Here is a 19,861-nt window from a genome sequence, read left to right as displayed (position 1 = left end):
TATATATATATATATATTTTTTTTTTTTTTAGGAAGATGAATGTGTGAAAACTGTTTAAGGAAAATTAGTCACATAGGAGCACTCAGATGGATTTGTTCTCATCTTTGTACCTCTGTTCATTTTGTTTCCCTTCCCTGGGCTGTCATTTCTCTGCCTCTCTATGCCTTCTGTCCAAGGTAGCTATCTTATTGTGGAGGGAATTTAAAGGTTCATGGGAAAGCCAACAGGTTATTGTACAATGAAGTCAATTATCTGAGTGTGCCATGTTTCCAAATCAGCCTGTCCTATTTGGAGGGGGAGATCTTCCTAAAACATCTTCTGTACTAACACAACCACCATTGTGCTGGCTAGTTGCACTATTGTTATTTTGGGAATTCAAAAAGGATTTAATAAAAGACAAGGAGATTTTAATTAAAATCAGAGAAGAATATGTCACATGTAAAGGATAATTTTCCAGGAAGCAAAATAGAGTGTTGGACCTGACCGAGCCCCTAAGTCTGTACGAATGTTTTCTTTCATACTTTCTTTTACTACATTTGTAAAATTACGTATTTTATATATATATACACATATATATTTTTATATATACATGCACACAGTAACACAAAAGTGTGCTGATAAGTATTGAACAACCATCTCTCCACAAAAAAAGAGGGGACCCTGGCTTGTCATATTTGCTGATTTTGTAAAGTAATTCAACCATGACCAATTTGAAGCCACCAGTGTGATGGCACTGAATGCGGAGTTGGGGAGTGAGACTAATCACCTGCTCTTGCAAAGCCTGTACTCCTTGGCAGCTATACACCACTGAGTGTGTACACTTTTGGGAACCTACTGTATGCCAAACACAGGGCTGAGGGTACCAGAATACAGGGCCCTACTCTTTGGGATGTTAGTGAGAGTGGGAAGACATGCTACCAATTATGAGGACAAAGAATTACTAAAGCACATGTGTATGCAAAGTACTGTGGAAACATAGGAAGAACACCTACCTTACATGTAGTTAGGAATGTAGCTATATAAATCTACCTGAGAAATTCAGTTAAGGTTTGATGGGGCAGCTGGGTATCATTTGATTTATGACTTGAAAGATAATTGGGGGTTTGCCAGATGAAGGGTGTTCCAGCTGAGAGAATGCAGCAAGTTCAGAGAACTACAAATAATTCAGAATTGCTGGAGCATAATGTGTAAGTTGCAAGAGCCACGTGAGAGGAAGCTGAAAATGTAGGAAAGGGACAAGTTCTTATTTATGATTCTAAGGAGTTAAAACTCCAGCGCTCAGGCAACTGTAAAAATTATGCTGATAGTATTTCTGTGTTAGAGAGATCCCTTAGTGAGTAATGTGCAGAATGATTTGGAGGAGAGTGCCGTGGGAGCAAGAGAAGCTGGTAAGGTATGCAGTGAAATAGTGCAGTGAGAGGCGGTGAACCAGGGCAGCAGCGGTGTGAGTGGAGAAGTAGGTCAGCACGAGAATAATGAGCTGGAATCACTAGGACATGGTTATTGCTTAGCTATGGGGAGCAGGGGGATAACAGGAAACGAAGACCCTTAGAAGGACCCCCAGGTTTCTGGTTTGGGAATCTAACGCAGGAAAGAAATAAAGAGGTAGAGGTTTATAAGGCAAAATAATGTGCTTTGTTTTAGACCTACTGGATTTGATGTAATTATGTGATGTCCAAAAAGCAATTGTATTTATGGGTCGGGAGATGTCTTTTCTGAAGCTATACACCGAAGACTCAGGTGAAAGTTGTAAGCATGGCCATAGAAGAAAGCGTGTAGAATGACAAGGGACAGGATGGGGAGGAGAGGTGGGAATTAGGTGTAGCAGGACTACAATCTGGCTCAGACTTCCTTCTGTAGACACTGGCCTTCCATAGCTTGCTTCAACAATACCAGATTATTCCCACTCTGAACATGCCCAGTCTTCTCCTGTCTACTTCCCCCTTTCTGTTGAACTTTCCTTCTTTTCTCTCTGACTTTATTGCCGCTTGCAGGCATTCATCCCACCTTTATAGGTCCAGTTCAAATACTATGTACTCCAAAAGCCTTCCCCCATTTTCCTTCTCCTTTCATGGATGCCATGTTCTCTCTCATAGAATGTAGTGGTACGTTCAGAATTATTTGTGTACGTGGCCCATATTAAGCTCCTTGAAGATAAAGAGTTTGTCTTTATAGATCCCTGTAGCCTCTATACCTAGGATAATGCTAGGGGCTTTTTGGATGTGAATGAATGTTTAATTAAATTAGGGAACATATCGAATAAGAATGATCTGTTGCAAAATTTTGCTCAACACTGACCCAGCTCAAGTATTATAACTTTTGCTCTTTCCCCCAACTCATTAAAAAAAAAAAACCTAAAGGAAACTAAGAACATACTTACCAACCAGACTTCATGTGTCTGGAACTTGTGTGCATGTTGTATCTGTGTGCATTTTGAAGAATTCATGAGAGGCTATGTAAAGAAGTATAAAGTAGTTTGTCATCTTCAATTTTAGCTGATTTTATGATGTTTCTTGTGTGAACAGATTGAATTCTATAGGAGCATTGGTCTTTCTTTTTTGTAGGCATATAGAATAATTTATTTTTCTCTGCTAGTGAACTTATGGCTCAATTATTCATAATACACATTATTTATTCCTAATTTTATATTTGCAGTTTTTATGCAAATATAAAATTAGGAATAACCAATGTGTATTTATCTAAATCAAAGCACACAAAATACACAACTTTAGGAGATAATTTATAGGATATGTACAAAATCTTTTCTTATATAGGATGTGAATCAGAAAATAGATAACTATTCTTTAATAAAAATAAAATGGCACACGTAGCTGTGAGCTGTCACAAAAATTATACATTTTTCTCCTGAACTTAGAGATATTTACACTATTAAGTATATAGTTGAACCCAGACATTGGAATAAATAAAACAATTAAAAATGAAAGATGAGCTGGGCACAACAGTGTGCACCTGTAGTCCCAGCTACTTGGGAGACTGAAGCAGGATGATTTCTTGAACTCAGGAGGTAGAGGTTTCAGTGAGCTATGATTGCATCACTACACTCCAGCCTGCATGACAGAGCAAGGACCTGTCTCTAAAAAAAAAATTGAAAAATTAAAAAATTAAAAAAAAATAAAATGAAAGATGAGTCTGTAGCCTCAGTACTCTTGGGAAACCTCTAATTTAGGCCTAATGCTTAAGAGTTTAATATCATTAATTTGCCTTGTGAGCTTAATCATTGATTAAGCTACCTGGGGAGAAGAATGAATCTGTTGAGTAAAGGTTCTCTTAGATGTAGGTGGAACTGGCAGTTGCTTACGTTTATAATTTATAAGATTTTATGGTCCCAAATGTCAGCCCTACTGCCTGACATTCCAACAATGTGCCTCCTTTCCTATGTGTCTTGCAGGTTTTACATAGCCTCTCATGAATTCTTCAAAATGCAAACTTGAGGTATCCAAGCACCAGACAGGTGAAGGCTGGTCAGTAACTATCTTCTTAGTCTCCTTTACTTTTTTTTTTTTTTTTTTAATGAGTTGGAGGGAAAGCAAAAGTTCTAAAGCTAGAGCTGGGTCCATATTAAGTAAAATTTTGCAGTAGGTCATTATTGTTCAATATCTTCCCCCAATTTAATTAAACATTCATTTATACCCCAAAACATGTATTCTTTAAAAAGTAAATAGGCCGGGCATGGTGGCTCAGGCCTGTAATCCCAGCACTTTGGGAGGCCAAGGCAGGCGGATCATGAGGTCAGGAGATCAAGACCATCCTGGCCAACGTGGTGAAACCCCGTCTCTACTAAAAATACAAAAATTAGCTGGCCATGGTGGCGCATGCTTGTAATCCCAGCTACTCTGGAGGCTGAGGCAGGAGATTCACTTGAACCTAGGAGTCGGAGGTTGCAGTGAGCCGACATCGCGCCACTGCACTCCAGCCTGGTGACAGGGCGAGACTCTGTCTCAAAAAAAAAAAGAAAAGAAAATGTAAATAGCACTAGAGGTAGGAGTTGGAGCGAGGCAGGGGAGAAGAGGGAAGATACATGGAAGCCAGTTCTTTATCTGAGTGTCTTCATTTTCCATGAGCATTTTATGACTGAGGTGTGCTTAAGAGAGGGTCGGGAGGGTGCCCAGTGAGGTGGGGATCACTGAGACGCATAGGAGAGAGGGAAGAATAGGTAGCTGGACAGGTGGGAGGAAAGCAAACCTGAATTTTGTCTGTTATATCTCATATGACTTCAGCAACAGCACTATGAGGTCATTGTTTTCTTATTTTATTGATGAGAAAACTGAGGCTCAGAGAAACGAACTCAATCCTGATCATTTCCTTTTGCTTTGCCTTGTGCTTTCTCTTTGAGAATATTATTCCCAAAACTTTATATGGAAAACCCGGAAGCCAAAACTACATATACATTTGACTATAATTGTGTTAAAAAAAAAAAAAAAGATCCAGTGAAAACATAAGAAAAGCAATATAACAAAATGATAATGATTTTGGTCCTTGAGAGATGGGGTCAGGAAGTAAGAGATGGCTTTTTCCTATTCTAGTTTTCTATATTTTCCATAATACACATGATTGCTTCTATAGCATCAGTGTCATCATCACCAATAACAGCAAAAGGTGTGAATTACTTTAAAAAGGAAAGTTGTGCCAGGCGCGGTGGCTCAAGCCTGTAATCCCAGCACTTTGGGAGGCAGAGACTGGCGGATCAACTGAGGTCAAGAGTTCAAGACCAGCCTGTCCAACATGGTGAAACCCTGTCTCTACTAAAAATACAAAACATTAGCCAGGTGTGTTGGTGCACGCTTGTAATCCCAGCTACTCGGGGGGTTGAGGCAGAAGAATCTCTAGAACTCTGGGGGCGGAGGTTGCAGTGAGCTGAGATACTGCCACTGCATTCCAGCCTGGACTACAGAGGGAGACTCCATCTCAAAAATAAATAAATAAAAAGGAAAGTTGTTTTTGTTTCTTGGGTTACCAATATTCCTTCTAGATATTTAATAGTTTCCTGGAAACAAAGACTGTTTGATATTTTTAAGGCTTGATGAGTCAAGTGAATTCCATAGTAAGAATTCTGCCATTACTCTTAGAGCTTCTATTAAGACTATGTTACATGGTTTCTCTACCAGGTATTCTGTAAGAATTAGGAAAAAAAATATTAAAGTAACTCCATTGAAAACAAAACTGGTAGCCTGTTTTATAAATCTATAAAATATTCTGCATATTTCTGCATCCTGTAGAAAGTATTTATTTGAATTGAACGTATTTATTGATATTACATTTTACTAAGATGTTCAGGTGTTTCTGTGCTTTCAAAATACCAAAAATCCAATCAATTATATAGAAATATGCAGTCAATAATAGAGATATTGTATCTACATAATGTGGAACCCCTGAATTGACTGAAATGAGGGACTCTTGAGGCATTGTGTAGATAGAGCTGAAATGAGGCAAATATGAAAATTTAAACAATGCCTCTTTTATATTAAAACAACTAACTATAAAAGCAATGTATTTAGTCAATGAGATAATCCTTTTGGTTTACACAATTCCAAGCCATAAGTTTGGGTAATTTATCTTACTTAATTTACCCAGCATTTAGATGGTTTCCTAAAACATAATTGAATCTCTGGAAAAAAGAAAACAAAGATTCTGGCCTGGATTTTCTGCATAGAGAATGTTAAGTTAAAAACAAATAAGCAAGGAAAAAACTCACATTTGTCCTTTACAGGTAAATGCTCTTTTACTTCCTTTTTAAATGTGACTCTTTTAGGCTATGCACATTTGAATGTAAGAACTTGGTTAGAAAGACCTGAACCTGATGAGTATTTATTAAACTGTAAATTAAACTTGCCTAAAAGAAAAAAATGCAGAGAATATTAAAATTAAAGTCCTTTGGCTATAGAAGGTGGAGGTTTGAAGCTTTCAAAGATTTAAGAAAATAACTATTTTAGAAGAAGAAAAAAGCAGGTCACTAATTTTGTACAAAACTGGCTCCCCTTCACTGTTCTTATTTCCATTGATCAGGGGCACCACATTCTTCTAGACTCAGAATCCTGAGGCCATGCTGAATTGTCCTTTCTTCATCCTTTATGTTGAATATGTTTACATCACACCGTTTCTTTCTTTGAAACATCTTTCTGGTTTACTCTTTACTTTAAATTCTCCTGATAGATGATCTTACTGCCTCATGCCTGTATCGCTACTAACAACTTCCAAAGTGGTCTTTCTGCCACCGATCTCTCTCTCTTCAAATCTACCTCCCCAAGAGCTGTCAGATTTCTCATCCCTAAATACCATTTCATCATCACTGCTCCCTGCTCATCATTCACATTCTTTGTTGCCTCTGCATTAAGTTCAAATTCCTTTCTTTGCCCGATTGTCTGGATCCTCCACAGCCTTCTCTGTCTCTCTGTCTCTTTCTCTTCTTTCACCCTCATACACTTCTATCAGTCCAGTCTTACTTTTTACCACTCCCCTAAATACATCATTCATTTCAGACAACTAAGTCGCTCCAGCCCATAAGTCCCACTCTATATGCCCCGACTTGGCCCCTCTCCAAACCCACGCCCTTCTCATCCCAGCCACTATGTCTTGTGCTTTATGCGTGGGATACTGTCCTTCTTGACTTCTACTTTTCAAATTATCTTCATCCTTCCAGAGCCATCTTAAAAGCCACCTCTTCCTTGAAGACTTCTCTGATTCCTGTAGCCCGGTAATTTTCCTTCTTTTCTCTGAACTCCCATCCCATCTATATCAGGGTTGAATTACAAGACACATTGCTTAAATACACTCCTCTTGGCTTATATGTCACTCCATGTTTCTCAATTAGGGTGTTATTGGTGTTTGCAACAAGGGAACTTCATTCCTTATTCTTGGAGGCTGACGGTGGTGTTAATGTGACAACCCCAAATGCTCAGAATGTATTTCCAAATGCTCTAATTATTAAAAAAAACTCCGTAAAGAAGTTACCATGTCATATACACATGTGTTCAACAAGTAATCTTCATTAAAGCAGTGAATGTGTATTTTTAAGGAAAAATCTGTAGTTCCCTCACAATTGCCAAAATATATTTTTAAAATTAAGAAGGAGCCTAGTTAACACTCAGGCATTAATCACCACTCCACTTTAGGCATCTTTCAGGAGGTATTTCATGGGTCCTCACACGGATCATGGATATTGCTACTTATCTCGTTTTATAGATGACAAAACTAAGGCTCACAGAGTTCTGCTTATCCAAGGTTATAGAGTTTGAACGGAATCCTGGCATTTAAGCCCAAGTTTGTTTGGAGCCAAAACTTTGGCTTTTTTCTTCTATCATACAGCCTCTGTAAAGACAGCGTATCGGTAACAGTTTTGAAATAAGAGTGTGAATATGTAACACAATTAGAAAATTAAAACATATTAATGCTGATAGGTACTAATGACTGTAATGGAAAGAAAGGACATTAGGCAAGACAAACAAGTTTTAAAAATTTATAACAGGAATGCAAATTGGAGTCTGATGAATGAATTTACTCCCTGACCTTCCTTGCTGCTGACATTAACCCATGTTTGGTGTCTAATTGAGATGTACATATACTTTACTTTCTTATTATATTATCAACATTTGTCTTGGAAGATAGTCAATAGATCTCTAAATTTCCATTAATCAAATTTTGGGTAAAAAATGGCCAAATAAGCCTTAGAGTAGGTAGCACTGCTAGATCCAGGGCAAAAGAAATCTAAGAGCTGGCAATAGTTGCTTAGGTCTTCTCTCCTGTCATCTAGTTATCTTAAGTAATAAGTGTTATATAAACCAAGTATTACAGCGCCATTTAAAATGCAGTATATGTTTCCTTTAAATTATGGCTCATTATTCATTTCATGCATATCTAATACTCTTAAATTTTTTAGCAGTTTATTTTGCTGTGTCTGGTTACAATGCATATATCAACTAGAATTTATGAAGTAACAGTGGGAATGATTCATATATATACTTTTTTACAAAGTACACTCAGTTTCAAACTAGGTACACAGAAAGAACTATATTCCTTGCAAAAAATATGAGAAAATTCAACCCATTTAAAAGAATCAGCATGTTGATTTCAAGTTTAGCTTTCTTTTTTAACTATGAGAATATAAATATTTATCATCTGTTCATTATATTTACCAAACAAGGAAAATAAACTTAAAGCTAAGTTTATAAGCAACTTAGAACAAGTGTATAAATATAAATGTGTAAATGATATAAAAGTATTTTATTCCTATATCATTTTATAAATCATATGTACTGCAATAAAGTTTTGGTTCACTAGTGAAACCACTATTCAACTAATTATATGGGCATTCAGGTGATCTAAACGCATAAAAGAATTTTTAGGAAAAAAACATTTAAAAAAATTGAGTTATTCTTTATGAAAAATTGAGCTTGATGTTGTCTTTTTTATTAGAACATTTCCTAAGCAAAGTGCATTTTCAGCTTCTGGATGCTGGGATACTGTGCAAGGAGCTGGAGGAGAGGGTGATAGAATCTTCCCCCACTAAGCCTACCAAAAATAAGTCCAGGAACCTTTGTCAGGTATATGTCTCCATTGTGAGTAACTGTAGAATGGCAAAGAAAGTTTCATTTATTTTTTAACTAACCTGTTTTCAAACTGTCCTGTCAAATATTTGTTGTGCAATGGATTTTTAAGATAATTCTTTATCATGCAATACAACTCTTTTCTACAGAAACCAGAAATTGTCCAAATATTCTGATAACATTTCCAGAGAGGCACAAACATATTAAAGGTGAATTTCCAGAGTTTCTGTTTATATTTCTTTGTATCTTAATAGCACCTGAATTGATACCTGCTGATGTGCTATCAAATTTTCCCTATCTATTTTTTGATCTCCAGTTGCTTTAGAGATGGATTTAATATGTTAGGCAGAAGCTTACACTGTGAAACATTTGCATGATTGTATTTTGGTTTTGCCATCAGTTAAACAGGGCAAAGATGTTCCCATCTCCAAGGAACTCTATCCCACATTTTCTCTATTGACTTGGAGTTTCAGTTTTGCTTACCTGCTTCCTTGAAGAGACTGTGCTGTTGAAACATCTATTAGAGGTATTTAAATTCAAATTTGTGTTCTGATGGGTTGATTCATTTTTCCACGTCTTAGAGTTTTCTTTAGGATCTGAAGGAATGGGATTTAAGAAAAGGATTCTAGCTATGAATCCATAGAGCACGGTAGCCAGGATCATTGGCACAACATAAAAGACACCAAAGTCCATTAGGTAAATAGGTGAGTAGTAATTCCTGGAGATCTTGTAGCCACAGGATATCACAATAGCATCTTTGTAGGTGCTAATATTGAGATCCAGCAAGAAGAACCAGAGCATACAGTAAATAGATGTGAAAGCCCAGACAAAGATGATAATCTTTTTGGCTCTGGAAAACGTGCAGAGAAACTGGGCTTTGATGGGGTGACAGATTGCTATATACCTCTCAATGGTAAAGGCTGTTATTGAACAAGAGGATGCATTAATTCCCAAATACTGGAGGTAAGTAATGCAGAGGCATCCAACATAGCCATAGACCCAGGAACCATAGATACTGTCTGTTATGTTGGGGAGGCCTGCGGCCACCAAAACCATGAGATCAGCTACTGCCAGGCTCACCAGGTAGCAGTTTGTGGGGGTCCTCATGTGCTTGGTTCTCATGACAACCAGGACTACCATGATGTTGCCTACAATGCCCAGGCCACAAATAATGAGCACGAGTAAGATGGTGACCACCTGGTATTCTAAGGCCACCGCTGCTCGTGGCTGAAGCTGTGTTTGGTTCAGTTCACTGACTGTCTCGTTTTCCATCTTTAGTGGCTTAAAGTTTCTCTGAAACACTGACTTCTCAAAACATCTTCTTTCCAGCGCCCACCTTTATTGCAGCAGTGCCATCCCCCTGTGAAGGGTCACAGTACATATTCATTAATAGTGTTACAATTTCTGATCAAGTCCCAATCACAAATAACTCTCACTTCCACTCCTTTCACTTCCCGTTTTTCTATGGGAATGGGGTTCATGTGAACTTCTTAAAACTTCCTTTATTGCGTCTCCAGTGTAGAATGGAGTAACTGTTTTGACCAGCTCACATTAAGAGGGATCAGTTCCCTCTTAATGGAGAAAAATGCTTAGGGAAAGAGAAACAGTAAAAACTCCTTGTTTTGAAACAGTACCCAATCGAAAAAAAATTAAATAATATCTGCTAACTGAAAAATAAATACTAATACACCTCTTAGATGCCTGGCAAAAGTATGATGAAGAAGAAAAAGATACCAGAGGAAAAAGCCAAGAAGCTCGATAATCAAGCTTGTTACAAATTTAGCTGTTGCCTCTTTTGCTCTCAGAGGGTGAGATGTCTTTGGTGTAAAATAGAAAACCATTGAGATGACATTTCCCCATGCCCCCTGCCCCATAGATACAAGAGAGGACAATTTCTTCTCTTACCTTATCCTCTGTTGCACTGCCTGATTTTCTGGGTAGATGAAGTGGTAATAGTTCCAAGTTTCTAATCTTGCAGAAAATCTCATCTACTCTATTTGAGATGGAGACCACTTAGCAGTGCTCAGTCTTTAAAACTGCAGTTTCTGCAAACCCTTACAGCCCTTTCCAACTAATGACAAACCATACAGCTGCAGCAGAAGCAGGAGCAGCAGCAGGAGCAGCAGCAGTGAGGCTGTCAAATCATAGATCGTCCCCTAATGAGAACATACACGCTCGCTCGCTCGCGCTCTCTCTCTCTTTCTCTCACACACACACTCACAAATGCCAGTCAGTCCTCACTGACTCAGAGTCTTCTGCTCTTGGAGGATTTACTATTAAATGTGCTGATGAGACCGTCTTTAATTTGGAAAGCTGAAATCATAAGCCAGGGGTCTAGAAGCAGCTGGCCTTGTCTTTGTTGATCGTCTAAGTTCTGCAGAAACTCCAGTACTTAAGCTGCTCTGAAATACATTTACACTCCTTGTTTGATAGGACTTTGGGGTTAGCAAATCCTTCTCAGTCTAGACACGGCGCTTGAAGCTTGAAATATCTGTCTGAGCTGAAATCAACCTCTTTCTCTACTATGAAAACCCTTGTACTGTTTCTCAAGTGAATCAGTACCATTGGCTTCCTCCTCTCGTATTTTGTGAATGGAAAATGAGTTAAAATTGATTTCAAACCATTTCAGCTGCAATCTGCTGATGCTTATAACAATTATTTTTAAAAGGCCTCTTTGAGCTAGGAACATCAATTTAAACTGCGTGAGGTCTGTTAAGTTTTTCAACTCCTATTTCTGGACCACTTTATAGAATCTATCGGCCCTGGGTGCTTTTCCCCTTCACCTGTCCTCTGGATTTCCAGTCACATGAACCACCTAGCAATGTTTTGTCTCAGTTTATTTCTAGGTGGAAAAATCATCTAGTAAAAATCTATACCAGTGCCTTTGTTACCAAACCTCTGAAATGAAAATTTATAGACACATCTTTTGAAGAAAAGTACGCTTCAGCTTTATTATTCCTCTAACGTAGCCAGTGGGCAAATCTATACTTTTTTTTTTTTTTTTTTAAAGACAGGATCTCACTCTGTCACCCAGACTGGAGCACACTGGCATGATCACAGCTCACTGAAACCTTGACCTACTGGGCTCAAGTGATCCTCCCACCTCAGCCTCCCATGTAGCAGAGACTACAGGCACACACCACCACGCTCAGCTAATTTTTGTATTCTTTTATAGAGATGGGGTTTTGTTATTTTGCCCAGGCTGGTCTTGAACTTCTGGGCTCAGATGACCCACCCACCTCAGCCTTCCAAAGTGCTGGGATTACAGGTGTGAGGCACTATGCGAGGTCTTAAATCTGTATTTTTTTAATGGAAGCTCGGAAAACATGTGTCTTTTCTCAAGATAACAACTGAATACATCAAATGCTAATGCTTCTCCACTTTTATTTTATTAACTGACAATGAAAAAATGCCCTTAGCTAAATTTCCTGTAAGGTATCTGGTGGATTAAGAATAGACCTGTAGGCCGGGCACAGTGACTCACGCCTGTGATCCCACCAGTATTTTGGGAGGCTGAGGTGGGTGGATCACCAGAGGTCAGGAGTTTGAGACCAACCTTGCCAACACAACGAAACCCTGTCTCTACTAAAAATACAAAAATTAGCTGGGCTTGGTGGCATGTGCCTGTAATCCTAACTACTCGGGAGGCTGAGGCAGGAGAATCGCTTGAATTTGGGAGGCAGAGGTTGCAGTGAGCCAAGATCATGCCATTGTACTCCAGTCTAGGTGACAAGAGCAAAACTCCATCTCAAAAAATAAAAAAATAAAATAAAATAATAAAACCCTCTAGAAAGGGTCAATGGAAGAGTCTATTTTGAGTAGACGGGACCATAGGGATATCAAAAACATGCCCAAATCTGGGTAATAACGAGATGAAAGTAAAGGTGAAGTTCTGGATGATACTGAATGACTTTGACCCATTGAACTGCTGAGGAATCCTTGAGTATCCATTTCTCCTTCCCAATTATTTGTAGTTACAAATTAATGATGTGTGAGCCCACATTCAGCCTTCAGACATGTATTGTTTGGTCTGTACATGGTAGGCACAAGGGATTTAACATACTTTATTATTTTTTACCTTTCAAAATAGAGAAATTGAATGTTAAATTGGGATTTTTTTTTTTTTTTGTAACCAACCACTGATGTGATTTTATTGCCTCTGTCTGCCGGTAAGTTTCTGATCCTGCTGATACCAAATGAAATTCCAAAATGCCAACATATAACTTTTAATACAATTTCCTGAATCAGAGACTGTGGAACTGTGGGATACTGTAGAAGTTTCTTCAGGGATCTATGAATATTCTATCTTTCGTATTTTTGAAACTGCTCTTTTTTTTTTATTATTATACTTTAAGTTCTAGGGTACATGTGCATAACGTGCAGGTTTGTTACATATGTGTACTTGTGCCATGTTGGTGTGCTGCACCCATCAACTCGTCAGCACCCATCAATTCATTATTTATATTATGTATAACTCCCAATGAAATCCCTCCCCCCTCCCCGCTCCCCATGATAGGCCCGTGTGTGATGTTCCCCTTCCCGAGTCCAAGTGATCTCATTGTTCAATTCCCACCTATGAGTGAGAACATGCGGTGTTTGGTTTTCTGTTCTTGTGACAGTTTGCTAAGAATGATGGTTTCCAGCTGCATCCATGTCCCTACAAAGGATGCAAACTCATCCTTTTTTATGGCTGCATATTTCCATGGTGTATATGTGCCACATTTTCTTAATCCAGTCTGTCACAGATGGACATTTGGGTTGATTCCAAGTCTTTGCTATTGTGAATAGTGCTGCAATAAACATACGTGTGCATGTGTCTTTGTAGTAGAATAATTTATAATCCTTTGGTATATACCCAGTAGTGGGATGGCTGGGTCATATGGTACATCTAGTTCTAGATCCTTGAGGAATCGCCATACTGTTTTCCATAATGGTTGAACTAGTTTACAATCCCACCAACAGTGTAAAAGTGTTCCTATTTCTCCACATCCTCTCCAACACCTGTTGTTTCCTGACTTTTGAATGATTGCCATTCTAACTGGTGTGAGATGGTATCTCATTGTGGTTTTGATTTGCATTTCTCTGATGGCGAGTGATGATGAGCATTTTTTCATGTGTCTGTTGGCTGTATGAATGTCTTCTTTTGAGAAATGTCTGTTCATATCCTTTGCCCACTTTTTGATGGGGTTGTTTGTTTTTTTCTTGTATATTTGTTTGAGTTCTTTGTAGATTCTGGATATTAGCCCTTTGTCAGATGAGTAGACTGCAAAAATTTTCTCCCATTCTGCAGGTTGCCTGTTCACTCTGATGGTAGTTTTTTTTGCTGTTCAGAAGCTCTTTAGTTTAATGAGATCCCATTTGTCAATTTTGGCTTTTGCTGCCGTTGCTTTTGGTGTTTTAGACATGAAGTCCTTGCCCATGCCTATGTCCTGAATGGTACTACCTAGATTTTCTTTTAGGGTTTTTATGGTATTAGGTCTAACATTTAAGTCTCTAATCCATCTTGAATTAATCTTCGTATAAGGGGCAAGGAAAGGATCCAGTTTCAGCTTTCTACTTATGGCTAGCCAATTTTCCCAGCACCATTTATTAAATAGGGAATCCTTTCCCCATTTCTTGTTTCTCTCAGGTTTGTCAAAGATCAGATGGCTGTAGATGTGTGGTATTATTTCTGAGGACTCTGTTCTGTTCCATTGGTCTATATCTCTGTTTTGGTACTAGTACCAAGCTGTTTTGGTTACTGTAGCCTTGTAGTATAGTTTGAAGTCAGGTAGCGTGATGCCTCCAGCTTTGTCCTTTTGACTTAGGATTGTCTTGGCAATGCGGGCTCTTTTTTGGTTCCATATGAACTTTAAAGCAGTTTTTTCCAATTCTGTGAAGAAAGTCATTGGTAGCTTGATGGGGATGGCATTGAATCTATAAATAACCTTGGGCAGTATGGCCATTTTCACGATATTGATTCTTCCTATCCATGAGCATGGTATGTTCTTCCATTTGTTTGTGTCTTCTTTTATTTCACTGAGCAGTGGTTTGTAGTTCTCCTTGAAGAGGTCCTTTACATCCCTTGTAAGTTGGATTCCTAGGTATTTTATTCTCTTTGAAGCAATTTTGAATGGAAGTTCATTCCTGATTTGGCTCTCTGTTTGTCTGTTACTGGTGTATAAGAATGCTTGTGATTTTTGCACATTAATTTTGTATCCTGAGTCTTTGCTGAAGTTGCTTATCAGCTTAAGGAGATTTTGGGCTGAGACAATGGGGTTTTCTAAATATACAATCATGTCATCTGCAAACAGGGACAATTTGGCTTCTTCTTTTCCTAACTGAATACCCTTGATTTCTTTCTCTTGCCTGATTGCCCTAGCCAGAACTTCCAACACTATGTTGAATAGGAGTGGTGAGAGAGGGCATCCCTGTCTTGTGCCAGTTTTCAAAGGGAATTTTTCCAGTTTTTGCCCATTCAGTATGATATTAGCTGTGGGTTTGTCATAAATAGCTCTTATTATTTTGAGGTACGTTCCATCAATACCGAATTTATTGAGCGTTTTTAGCATGAAGGGCTGTTGAATTTTGTCAAAAGCCTTTTCTGCATCTATTGAGATAATCATGTGATTCTTGTCTTTGGTTCTGTTTATATGCTGGATTACGTTTATTGATTTGCGAATGTTGAACCAGCCTTGCATCCCAGGGATGAAGCCCACTTGATCATGGTGGATAAGCTTTTTGATGTGCTGCTGAATCCGGTTTGCCAGTATTTTATTGAGGATTTTTGCATGATGTTCTACAGGGATATTGGTCTAAAATTCTCTTTTTTTGTTGTGTCTCTGCCAGGCTTTGGTATCAGGATGATGTTGGCCTCATAAGAAGAGTTAGGGAGGATTCCTTCTTTTTCTATTGATTGGAATAGTTTCAGAAGGAATGGTACCAGCTCCTCCTTGTACCTCTGGTAGAATTCAGCTGTGAATCCATCTGGTCCTGGACTTTTTTTGGTGGGTAGGCTATTAATTATTGCCTGAGTTTCAGAGCCTGCTATTGGTCTATTCAGGGATTCAACGTCTTCCTGGTTTAGTCTTGGAAGAGTGTAATTGTCCAGGAAATTATCCATTTCTTCTAGATTTTCTAGTTGATTTGCATAGAGGTGTTTATAGTATTCTCTGATGGTGGTTTGTATTTCTGTGGGGTCAGTGTTGCTATCCCCTTTATCATTTTTTATTGCATCTATTTGATTCCTCTCTCTTTTCTTCTTTATTAGTCTTGCTAGCGGTCTGTCAATTTTGTTGATCTTTTCAAAAAACCAACTCCTGGATTCATTGATTTTTTGGAGGGATTTTTGTGTCTCTATCTCCTTCAGTTCTGCTCTGATCTTAATTATTTCTTGCCTTCTGCTAGCTTTTGAATGTGTTTGCTCTTGCCTCTCTAGTTCTTTTAATTGTGATGTTAGAGTGTCAATTTTAGATCTTTCCTGCTTTCTCTTGTGGGCATTTAGTGCTATAAATTTCCTCTACACACTGCTTTAAATGTGTCCCAGAGATTCTGGTATGTTGTATCTTTGTTCTCATTGGTTTCAAAGAACATATTTATTTCTGCTTTCATTTCGTTATGTACCCAGTAGTCATTCAGGAGCAGGTTGTTCAGTTTCCATGTAGTTGAGCGGTTTTGATTGGGTTTCTTAGTCCTGAGTTCTAGTTTGATTGCACTGTGGTCTGAGAGACAGTTTGTTATAATTTCTGTTCTTGTACATTTGCTGAGGAGTGCTTTACTTCCAATTATGTGTGCAATTTTGAATAAGTGTGATGTGGTGCTGAGAAGAATGTATATTCTGTTGATTTGGGGTGGAGAGTTCTATAGATGTCTATTAGGTCCGCTTGGTGCAGAGATGAGTTCAATTCCTGGATATCCTTGTTAACTTTCTGTCTCGTTGATCTGTCTAATGTTGACAGTGGAGTGTTGAAGTCTCCCATTAATATTGTATGGGAGTCTAAGTCTCTTTGTAAGTCTCTATGGACTTGCTTTATGAATCTGGGTGCTCCGAATTGGGTGCATATATATTTAGGATAGTTAGCTCTTCCTGTTGAATTGATCCCTTACCATTATGTAATGTCCTTCTTTGTCCTTTGATCTTTGATGGTTTAAAGTCTGTTTTATCAGAGACTAGATTGCAACCCCTGCTTTTTTTTTTTCTCCATTTGCTTGGTAGATCTTCCTCCATCCCTTTATTTTGAGCCTATGTATGTCTCTGCATGTGAGATGAGTCTCCTGAATACAGCAGACTGATGGGTCTTGACTCTGTATCAAGTTTGCCAGTCTGTGTCTTTTAATTGGAGCATTTAGTCCATTGACATTTAAGGTTAATATTGTTATGTGTGAACTTGACTTGCTGCCATTATAATATAACTGGTTATTTTGCTCGTTAGTTGATGCAGTTTCTTCCTAGCCTCGATGGCCTTTACATTTTGGCATGTTTTTGCAATGGCTGGTACCGGTTGTTCCTTTCCATGTTTAGTGCTTCCTTCAGGGTCTCTTGTAAGGCAGGCCTGGTGGTGACAAAATCTCTAAGCATTTGCTTATCTGTAAAGGATTTTATTTCTCCTTCACTGATGAAACTTAGTTTGGCTGGATATGAAATTCTGGGTTGAAAATTCTTTTGTTTAAGAACGTTGAATATTGGCCCCCACTCTCTTCTGGCTTGTAGAGTTTCTGCCGAGAGATCTGCTGTTAGTCTGATGGGCTTCCCTTTGTGGGTAACCCGACCTTTCTCTCTGGCTGCCCTTAAGATTTTTTCCTTCATTTCAACTTCGGTGAATCTGGCAATTATGTGTCTTGGAGTTGCTCTTCTGGAGGAGTATCTTTGTGGCGTTCTCTGTATTTCCTGAATTTGAATGTTGGCCTGCCCTACTAGGTTGGGGAAGTTCTCCTGGATGATATCCTGAAGAGTGTTTTCCAACTTGGTTCCATTTTCCCCCTCACTTTCAGGCACCCCAATCAGATGTAGATTTGGTCTTTTTACATAATCCCATACTTCTTGCAGGCTTTGTTCATTTTTTTTTCTTCTTTTTTCTTTTGGTTTCTCTTCTCACTTCATTTCATTCATTTGATCCTCAATCGCTGATACTCTTTCTTCCAGTTGATGGAGTCGGTTACTGAAGCTTGTGCATTTGTCATGTATTTCTTGTGTCATGGTTTTCATCTCTGTCATTTCGTTTATGACCTTCTCTGCATTAATTAGTCTAGCTGTCAATTCTTCCACTCTTTTTTCAAGATTTTTAGTTTCTTTGCGCTGGGTACGTAATTCCTCCTTTAGCTCTGAGAAGTTTGATGGACTGAAGCCTTCTTCTCTGATCTCGTCAAAGTCATTCTCTGACCAGCTTTGATCCGTTGCTGGCGATGGGCTGCACTCCTTTGCAGGGGGAGATGCGCTCTTATTTTTTGAATTTCCAGCTTTTCTGCCTTGCTTTTTCCCCATCTTTGTGGTTTTATCTGCCTCTGGTCTTTGATGATGGTGACGTACTGATGGGGTTTTGGTATAGGTGTCCTTCCTGTTTGATAGTTTTCCTTCTGACAGTCAGGACCCTCAGCTGTAGGTCTGTTGGAGATTGCTTGAGGTCCACTCCAGACCCTGTTTGCCTGGGTATCAGCAGCAGAGGTTGTGGAAGATAGAATATTGCTGAACAGCGAGTGTACCTGTCTGATTCTTCCTTTGGAAGCTTCCTCTCAGGGGTGTACTCCACCCTGTGAGGTGTGGGGTGTCAGACTGCCCCTGGTGGGGGATGTCTCCCAGTTAGGCTACTCAGGGGTCAGGGACCCACTTGAGCAGGCAGTCTGTCCGTTCTCAGATCTCAACCTCCGTGTTGGGAGATCCACTGCTCTCTTCAAAGCTGTCAGACAGAGTCTTTTGCGTCTGCAGAGGTTCTGCTGCTTTTTTGTTGTTGTTTTTTATCTGTGCCCTGACCCTAGAGGTGGAGTCTACAGAGACAGGCAGGTTTCCTTGAGCTGCTGTGAGCTGCACCCAGTTCGAGCTTCCCAGCGGCTTTGTTTACCTACTTAAGCCTCAGCAATGGCGGGCGCCCCTCCCCCAGCCTCGCTGCTGCCGTTTCAGTTAGATCGCAGACTGCTGTGTTAGCAATGAGGGAGGCTCGTGGGCGTGGGACCCTCCCGGCCAGGTGTGGGATATATTCTCCTGGTGTGCCCGTTTGCTTAAAGTGCAGTATTGGGGTGGGAGGTACCCGATTTTCCAGGTGTTGTGTGTCTCAGTTCGCCTGGCTAGGAAAAGGGATTTCCTTCCCCCTTGCGCTTCCCTGGTGAGGCGATGCCTCGCCCTGCTTCAGCTCTTGCTGGTCGGGCTGCAGCAGCTGACCAGCACCGATTGACCAGCACTCCCTAGTGAGATGACTCCAGTACCTCAGTTTAAAATGGAGAAATCACCAGTCTTCTGTGTCGCTCGCGCCGGGAGTTGGAGACTGGAGCTGTTCCTATTTGGCCATCTTGCTCCGCCCCCCTGGGATTGTTATAAACATTTGAAAGATCTGGCAATGAGGGGCTTACATTTCTTCACAGAAATAATCATTTACGACTGAGTGGGTGTTGTGGTCAGGAGTTTGTAGGGGTCCCTGGTGCAGGACGTGCATCCTGTTCCTCACTCCACACTACCTCCAGCATCTCTCAGTCATGTATACCTGCCCTCTGCCGCCATTTGAGTTCTGATCCCTGCCTCAAACCCAAGTTCCTGAGAGAGACGGGAGGGCACCATCCAAATGCATTCTTTTATCCCAAGCAGGATTTTTCTCTGAGTTCTAATTTTCTCCTCCACCTGGTTTAGCACGCTGGACAGTAGATATCCCCTATGACTTTCTCCCTGGCCTAGACGACAGAGATTACTCTAACAAGCTTGTCTCTTGTCTAGCCTCCTGCTTTTCAGAATGAAAAATGCTTTCTAAAATGAAGGTGTTTCCTCCTTACTGCACCCTACCCCCATCACTTCCAAACCAAAATTCCTCTCGAAAAGTCTTACTTTGTAAAGCCCATCTTCCCATCTTGTTCCCCCAAGGAGTTTAGTTAGCCTTCAGGCCTCCTAAAAACAGCTTACTTCAAGTCTATAGCTAAGTTGTCAAGATGAGAGGAGAGAACCCATATAATGCTACCTGCTGTCTCAATTCCACCTCCACTCCAATTCTCTTCTTATTGCCATTCTTCAACACGTACAGGCAAGGCCATTATTCAGAGTCTCTTTTCTGTGTCTGTTTTTTTTTTTTTTTTTAACACATAATTGTTAAGCTCCTACTATGTGTCAGGCAGCTAGTACATA

The 19,861-nt window shown here is 39.5% G+C and overlaps 1 protein-coding gene across 2 annotated transcripts in view; it reads right to left on the bottom strand.

Annotated features, from left to right (window-relative positions):
• The window catches only part of TRHR (thyrotropin releasing hormone receptor), a 35,849-nt gene extending 25,102 nt beyond the window's left edge, over positions 1-10,747 (bottom strand). The window contains exons 1-2 of one of the 2 annotated variants that reach the window (XM_033202865.1): positions 10,468-10,747; positions 9,046-9,922 (exon numbers count right to left, since the gene is read on the bottom strand). In XM_033202865.1, coding sequence (XP_033058756.1) covers positions 9,046-9,834 — 789 coding nt within the window. In that variant the 5' untranslated portion in view covers positions 9,835-9,922; positions 10,468-10,747. Of the gene's footprint in view, positions 1-9,045; positions 10,138-10,467 lie in introns of those variants that run through there. The other variant, XM_033202864.1, reaches the window with a different exon arrangement.
• Positions 10,748-19,861: the final 9,114 nt, after the last annotated feature.

This window comes from Trachypithecus francoisi, unplaced genomic scaffold (genome assembly GCF_009764315.1).
Source record: "Trachypithecus francoisi isolate TF-2019V2 unplaced genomic scaffold, Tfra_2.0 Lachesis_group7, whole genome shotgun sequence".
NCBI lineage: Eukaryota > Metazoa > Chordata > Mammalia > Primates > Cercopithecidae > Trachypithecus > Trachypithecus francoisi.
The sequence above is the reverse complement of the archived record's forward strand: the minus strand, read 5'-3'. Positions and strand labels throughout refer to the sequence as shown.